This window comes from Coregonus clupeaformis, unplaced genomic scaffold, assembly GCF_020615455.1.
Source record: "Coregonus clupeaformis isolate EN_2021a unplaced genomic scaffold, ASM2061545v1 scaf0532, whole genome shotgun sequence".
Classification (NCBI taxonomy): domain Eukaryota; kingdom Metazoa; phylum Chordata; class Actinopteri; order Salmoniformes; family Salmonidae; genus Coregonus; species Coregonus clupeaformis.
Window position 1 is genome coordinate 260854 of NW_025533987.1, and position 8137 is coordinate 268990.

General features: G+C 48.0%; 1 protein-coding gene across 1 annotated transcript; it reads right to left on the reverse strand.

The window, feature by feature from the left end:
• Positions 1-509: 509 nt before the first annotated feature.
• LOC121545264 lies at positions 510-6829 on the reverse strand. The gene is made up of 2 exons (XM_045215850.1): positions 5438-6829; positions 510-1727 (listed from the first exon to the last, which is right to left on the reverse strand). Exons 1-2 carry the CDS (start codon positions 5693-5695, stop codon positions 510-512), a joined length of 1476 nt encoding a protein of 491 aa, XP_045071785.1. The 5' UTR covers positions 5696-6829.
• Between the last annotated feature and the right edge of the window lie 1308 nt (positions 6830-8137).

Consider the following 8137-nt stretch of genomic DNA (forward strand, 5'->3'; position numbering starts at 1 on the left):
CTTTAAAGTAAAGAACAAGTACAAAATGGCCACCAACGTGGCTAGTTGAGTTCATGCTTTTTTGGGCGACCTCCCAACAACGTTGGTCTAAGAAGTACTTAACAAACCAGAGAAATGTTGTGGTTTATAACATGTGTGCAAAGTGTTTACTGTGCTATTTTAAAGCTTAGCCTATAAATGAATATAAATCTCTCTCTATATATATACATATCTATATATAAGATATACTTTTCTGAAACTGTGTAACCATTGGTTAGTTTCTTATCCACCATGCAGTACAGTCAATACCAACTGATACCAAGTGCTAAAAACAATAAATTGTAAATAAAAAATAGGGGGTGTGGCTTCACTATGGAAAGACTCTACTCCTTCACTTCAACCAAGGTTTAAGTTGATGTTTCTATTTAATCACTTTTGGTGACGCTCGACTTTTCAATAGGTATAATGCATTATAAGCATATTAGTAGTACCTTATGGAAGCAGTCATAAGGCGTTATGAAACTGCCTTCCTAACACTCAAACACGTTGCTTCTATACGGTGTTATGAACATGTTCATAAAGGAAACATATCTTCTATACGGTGTTATGAATATGTTCATAAGGTAAACAGATCTTCTATATAGTGTTATGAACATGTTCATAAGGGAAACAGATCTTCTATATGGTGTTGTGAATATGTTCATAAGGTAAACAGATCTTCTATATGGTGTTATGAATACGTTCATAAGGTAAACAGATCTTCTATATGGTGTTATGAATACGTTCATAAGGTAAACAGATCTTCTATATGGTGTTATGAATATGTTCATAAGGGAAACAGATCTTCTATATGGTGTTCTGAATATGTTCATAAGGGAAACAGATCTTCTATGTGGTGTTATGAATATGTTCATAAGGGAAACAGATCTTCTATATGGTGTTATGAATACGTTCATAAGGGAAACAGATCTTCTATATAGTGTTATGAATATGTTCATAAGGGAAACAGATCTTCTATATGGTGTTATGAATACGTTCATAAGGGAAACAGATCTTCTATATGGTGTTATGAATATGTTCATAAGGTAAACAGATCTTCTATACGATGTTATGAATATGATCATAAGGGAAACAGATCTTCTATGTGGTGTTATGAATATGTTCATAAAGGAAACAGATCTTCTATATGGTGTTATGAATACGTTCATAAGGTAAACAGATCTTCTATATGGTGTTATGAATACGTTCATAAGGTAAACAGATCTTCTATATGGTGTTATGAATATGTTCATAAGGGAAACAGATCTTCTATATCGTGTTATGAATACGTTCATAAGGGAAACAGATCTTCTATATAGTGTTATGAATATGTTCATAAGGGAAACAGATCTTCTATATGGTGTTATGAATACGTTCATAAGGGAAACAGATCTTCTATATGGTGTTATGAATACGTTCGTAAGGGAAACAGATCTTCTATATAGTGTTATGAATATGTTCATAAGGGAAACAGATCTTCTATATGGTGTTATGAATACGTTCATAAGGGAAACAGATCTTCTATATAGTGTTATGAATATGTTCATAAGGGAAACAGATCTTCTATATGGTGTTATGAATACGTTCATAAGGGAAACAGATCTTCTATATGGTGTTATGAATATGTTCATAAGGTAAACAGATCTTCTATACGGTGTTATGAATATGATCATAAGGTAAACAGATCTTCTATACGGTGTTATGAATATGTGTCACGGTTCAGACAGACGACAAGAGGACCACAATTGCGTCACACCAGAAAGTTTATTTAAACTTAAGGGGAAAGGGATGTAGGGAGTGAGTGAAGGCTCCAGGGGTTATCCCGTCCGATGTGCTGGGTCTGTGCCTCCCCCCAGTGGCAGCGATGCGTCCGATGACGCCGGTGGTTGGTGGTCCAGAAGTCCTGGGGGGGGGAGGAAACACAGACACAACGGGGCGGAATGAAACCAGGCAGCAGTACAGTTCAAGGGAAATCCAAAATACGTGGTAGCAAGGCAGAAGGCTGGTCAGAGTTACCGGGATTGAAGAGTAGTCAGGAGTCGTAATGGCAGAAGCAGGTCTGGATCTCCTGAGGCAGAAGAGTATCCAAAAACCAGGCAGGTCCGGGGTCACAAAACCAGGGTGAGCCAGAAGCGCGAGCAAACAGGTTCCGGGTGTGAGCTTTGCAGACGATCTGACCCCGGAGAGCTGAAAGACAGGGCCTTAAATACTGGGAGAGGTTAGTGGGTAATGCAGCGCAGCTGGCAGAGTAATTAGAGCCGAGCAGAGCAGGGACAGGTGGAGCTAGTTAGGCTGAGTAGAGAGAGGGAGGTGAGCAGAGTGGAAGATAGTGGAAACCAATTAAGGTGGTAACCCGGTGGAGTGAGAGGGCTCATGACAGAACCCCCCCAAGGGGACGGCCCCAGAAGTCCCAAGAGCAACACCACGCCGGGCGGGAGGAGGGGAGCCGGAGGAGGGCTAGAACTCCTCCGAACGGTCCGAGTGAACGTCCTCATCCTCGGAGGAAGCCGGAGGGCCGTGGTCGGGAGATGGGACAGGTCCCGAGACAGGATCAGGCACAGGACAGGAAGCCGAGCGGGCCGGACGGTTAGGGACCCCTCTGGGGCGGCCCCTACGGATTGCAGGTTGATCAGGATGCCGTTGGTGGAAAGCGGTGATGAGAGTCCTATCCACAATCCGACTAGCTGGCACCCAGGTCCTTTCCTCAGGTCCATAGCCCTCCCAGTCAATGAGGTACTGGAGACCCCTACCCCTCCGTCTGGACCGAAGCAGGCGGCGGACGGTGTAAACCAGACCACCATCGACGAGCCGCGGAGGAGGAGGACAAGGCGCAGCAGGGACCAGCGGACTCTGGGCACAGGCAGGGGCTGCAGCAATCCGGCTGGGGGGCTGGCAGGACGACTTGTGTTGGTTGCAGATGGGGCAGGCTTGGACGAATTCCCGTACATCCTTCCTCAGAGAGGGCCACCAGAACCTCTGGGCGAGCAGGTTGTAAGTGCGGGTGGAGCCAGGGTGACAAGCTAGGCGGGAGTCATGTCCCCACTGAACGACCTGGGACCTCAGGTCTTCGGGGACAAAAAGGCGGTCAGCTGGGCAAGTGCTGGGACCTGGCTGGTTACGGAGAGCCTCCAGCACCTGTTCCTCAACAGCCCAGGTCAGAGCTGCAACGATGCAGGGACTTGGCAGAATCGACACAGGGTCCTTGGAGGGGTCAGGAGCGGAGTTAGTAGGTACTGGCCGAGGGGGTAGTGCGGCGGCAAGCAGGCAGGTTCGGTGGCAGTCCTCTCCCCACTCCCTGATCACCCCGGTCACCCAGTCGAGCTGAGGGTTGTGCCGGGCGGAGCCATGGGTAACCCAGGATGAGGGGTTGGCCTGGAGAGGGGAGCAGGTGAAACTGGATAGTTTCTTGATGGTTTCCGGACAGACCCATCGAGACCGGGGCCGTGACATGAGTGACCGATCCGAGTAAGTGTCCGTCCAGTGCCCGGGCAGGAATAGGAGGTGTCAAACGGAGGTTCTCCAGTCCCAGTTGGCGTGCCAGCTTGATGTCCATTATGTTGGCTTCGGCGCCAGAATCCACCAGAGCAGCCAGGGTGTGAGTTGAGTCAGAGAGGCGGAGGTGAACTTGCAGCAGGGGTTTGCGGTCGGAGGACTGGATGGTCATTGAACTCAACCGGACTCCCCCTATGCCCGGTGAGCTTCGGCCCTTTAAAGGGCAGGTTACCACACGATGTCCGTCACCTCCACAATAGAGGCAGAGGTTCGAGGTGAAGCTGTCGCTGGCGCTCTGCAGGAGTGAGAGAGGCTCGCCCAATCTCCATAGGCTCAGACTGATCAAGCTGAACTGGGTGAGTGGCAGTAGATGACAGGAGCCCAGTCGGATCTCTCCGAATGCCGGTAGTAGGTGGACCTTGGCGCCCCCTCTCACGACGACGGGTCTGTATCCTTCTGTCGATCCTGACAGTCAGTGCGATGGCTTCATCAAGAGTGGAAGGCAGTTCATGGGAGACCAACTCGGCCTTGATATAGTCAGCCAAACTATGGAAGAACGCGTCCACCAACGATGGTGTGTTCCAAGAACTTCGTCTAGCCAGGGTTCGGAAGTCGATGGAATGGTCTGCGACTGTACGTCTGCCTTGTCGAATACTGAACAGTTCACGAGACGCCTCTGCGGTTGGTGAATCCAGGTCAAACACCTTCAGCATCTCCTCGGCAAACCGGTCGAAGGTTGCACATGCGGGGGTTTGACGTTCGAACTCTGCTGTTCCCCAGAGTCGAGCTCGGCCCGTCAGGTGAGTGATGGCATACCCAACTTTAGCCCCCTCCGTGGCGAAGGTCCTTGGCTGCAAGGAGAACTGAAGTCGGCAGCTAGTCAGGAATGGCCGGACCTGGGTTGAATCGCCGTTGAACCGCTCGGGGTTTCCAATCTTGGGTTCCGGAGCAGCGGCTGCAATGACCGGGGCAGGTAACTCGGGGGGCAGGGCTGGTGGGCAGACTGGCTGGGGTCAGGTTGGTGAGGAGTTGAATGATCATGGCGAGTTGTTGTTGCTGCTGCTGGGACTGCTGCTGGTGCTGCTGGAACTGCTGATGCTGTTGGTGGCCGACCTGAAGCAGAGAGGTGATGTCGCCGCTCATGCGGCCTAGCTCTCTCTCAGTGTGTTCCAGGCGTAGCATGGCGGTGGGTTGCTCAGGTTCTTCGGTTTCCATGTCGGGGGAAGTGTGCGCTGAGTCCATGATGGTCAGATCGTACTGTCACGGTTCAGACAGACGACAAGAGGACCACAATTGCGTCACACCAGAAAGTTTATTTAAACTTAAGGGGAAAGGGATGTAGGGAGTGAGTGAAGGCTCCAGGGGTTATCCCGTCCGATGTGCTGGGTCTGTGCCTCCCCCAGTGGCAGCGATGCGTCCGATGACGCCGGTGGTTGGTGGTCCAGAAGTCCTGGGGGGAGGAAACACAGACACAACGGGGCGGAATGAAACCAGGCAGCAGTACAGTTCAAGGGAAATCCAAAATACGTGGTAGCAAGGCAGAAGGCTGGTCAGAGTTACCGGGATTGAAGAGTAGTCAGGAGTCGTAATGGCAGAAGCAGGTCTGGATCTCCTGAGGCAGAAGAGTATCCAAAAACCAGGCAGGTCCGGGGTCACAAAACCAGGGTGAGCCAGAAGCGCGAGCAAACAGGTTCCGGGTGTGAGCTTTGCAGACGATCTGACCCCGGAGAGCTGAAAGACAGGGCCTTAAATACTGGGAGAGGTTAGTGGGTAATGCAGCGCAGCTGGCAGAGTAATTAGAGCCGAGCAGAGCAGGGACAGGTGGAGCTAGTTAGGCTGAGTAGAGAGAGGGAGGTGAGCAGAGTGGAAGATAGTGGAAACCAATTAAGGTGGTAACCCGGTGGAGTGAGAGGGCTCATGACAATATGTTCATAAGGTAAACAGATCTTCTATACGGTGTTATGAATATGTTCATAAGGGAAACAGATCTTCTATATCGTGTTATGAATATGTTCATAAGGGAAATAGTACTTCTATATCGTGTTATGAATATGATCATAAGGTAAACAGATCTTCTATATAGTGTTATGAATATGTTCATAAGGTAAACAGATCTTCTATATCGTGTTATGAATATGTTCATAAGGGAAACAGATCTTCTATATGGTGTTATGAATATGTTCATAAAGGAAAACAGATCGTCATAAGAAGCAGCTTTAAGGAGAGCAGAAATGGGCAACGGTGGTCCTTGTGGAGCCTGAATGTCAGCTGGTTCTATCTTTTACATGAAACAACTGGTTTAACACACCTAGTCTACCAGATCTAGATCAGACACTGGTTTCCTGGTTTAACACACCTAGTCTACCAGATCTAGATCAGACACTGGTTTCCTGGTTTAACACACCTAGTCTACCAGATCTAGATCAGACACTGGTTTCCTGGTTTGAAAGAACATCATTGAAAGCATCAGGCCCCACAAGGACCAGAGTGACCCATCTCTGAGGTAAACTGGGACCAATCATTTCCCACTTTGGGATGTTGGACGTCGCCATCATGTGTACAGAAGAGAAGAGACCACAACATCAGTCTTATCATAGCTTAGGCCTGGTGTCAACATCAGTCTTATCATAGCTTAGGCCTGGTGTCAACATCAGTCTTATCATAGCTTAGGCCTGGTGTTAACATCAGTCTTATCATAGCTTAGGCCTGGTGTCAACATCAGTCTTATCATAGCTTAGGCCTGGTGTCAACATCAGTCTTATCATAGCTTAGGCCTGGTGTTAACATCAGTCTTATCATAGCTTAGGCCTGGTGTCTTAGTTTGATCTATCTGTGTTTACATTGTACAGATCGAAGGACTGTCAAAACTATGAGCTAGATAACAAAGGTATTCATACAATCACAAACACACACTCGCGTAGACGTGCACGCATACACACGGGCAAAGACACGTGCGCACACACACACAGTGATTAATAAATAATAACATTAACGTTTTCAACATCGTGTGTTTTTTTTTAAAATGTCATTAACTGTATGCCATTGGGGAAGACATGAAAGCATATGAAGCAGAATAGTATCAAGTCACTGGAAATAAGACAGTCTTGTTGATGCTGTGTACAGTATGTTTATGCTAAACAGCTGTGCCTTTGAAAGCCCTACACAGACAGAGGACGGCTCCCAAATTGTACCCTATGCTGTATAAGGCGCACTACTTCCCACCCGATGGGCCCTGGTGATGTTGTGTACTATATGGTGAACAGAGTGGTGTCTGGGAGCACACAGAGAGAGAGAGAGTAAAGAAGGAGACTGGATGTACTGCTGGTTTAACAAAGTGTGTGTGTGTGTGTGTGTTTGTGTGTGTGTCTGTGTGTGTGTGTGTGTGTGTGTGTGTGTGTGTGTGTGTGTGGATGAGTGTGTTTGTCTGTTTCTGTGCTACTGTTATCCTTCTCAGTTAGCCCAACAACAAAGAGAGTCTGTGATCGCTGTTATCACAAGATACCCCCCCCGGCTAGGATCTCCTTCAAACAAACAGACAGTGTGTGCGTGTCTGTGTGAGGTCAGACACAGGATACACACTAGGGGTTAACACTGAGTAATGCTGCATGTGATAGTGACTAAACATATCCCTGCCTTAGGCCGCTGCTCTCGAGTGGCGCAGTGGTCTAAGGCACTGCATCTCAGTGCTTGAGGCATCACTACAGACCCCCTGGTTCGATTTCAGGCTGTATCACAACCGGCCGTGATTGGGAGTCCCATAGGGCGGCCCAGCGTCGTCCGGGTTTGGCCGGTGTAGGCCGTCATCGTAAATAAGAATTTGTTCTTAACTGACTTGCCTAGTTAAATAAAGGTCAAATAAAAATCTCTTTGTCACTTGCTCTGTGTCTCTCTTTCTGTCTCTCTCTCTGTCTCTCTCTCTCTCTCTCTCTCTCTCTCTCTCTTCCCCTCTCCCTTTCTCTTGTTATCTCTCAGTCTCTCTGTCTCCCTCTGTCAGGGAGAGAGAGAGAGATATATACAGAAAGAGTGAGAGAAAATGTCTATCCATCTCCTCCTGCCTGGGATTGAGCTTGTGGTCCTCTGTGGCTCAGTTGCTAAGAGCATGGCATTAGCAACATCAAGGTTGTCGGTTCAGTTCCCTTAGGGATCACATACACATACGAGAAATGCACTCAGCATGCTGTAGAACACCTCACATAAAGGAATCTGTTATAAGACCTATATATAGATGACCTAGCTCTCTGTCTATGGCTGTGTTTCAAATGGCACCCTATTCCCTACGTAGTGGACCCTGGTCAACAGTAGCACACTACATAGGGAGTATGGTGCCATTTGAGACGGCCTCTATATCCTCAGACACACTTCATTACTTTGAAGAAATAGACTCACAATCCTCTCTCCACTCGACCCACATTTGGTACAGCTAGCCCCATTCCCCACATACCTCGTCGCACTGGAATTCATGTAGTCACACTCACAGCCTATGCTCGCACGTATGGACTCACTCACACACACACACTTCATCATCAAGAGCAGGAACGTTAAGGGTGACCTACTGCATTCCAAACATGGAAGCTCTCTTTGTTCTGTCTTAGTTTGTCTCGAAGCACCTCATCACATTCAGACTAAC

Coding starts and splice junctions, on each gene's coding strand:
- LOC121545264 (XM_045215850.1), bottom strand. CDS start 5,695: ATGAACATATTCATAACACCATATAGAAGATCTGTTTCCCTTATGAAC. Junction 1,728..5,437: donor GATCTGTTTACCTTATGAAC/ATATTGTCATGA, acceptor GAACCGTGACAC/ATATTCATAACACCGTATAG.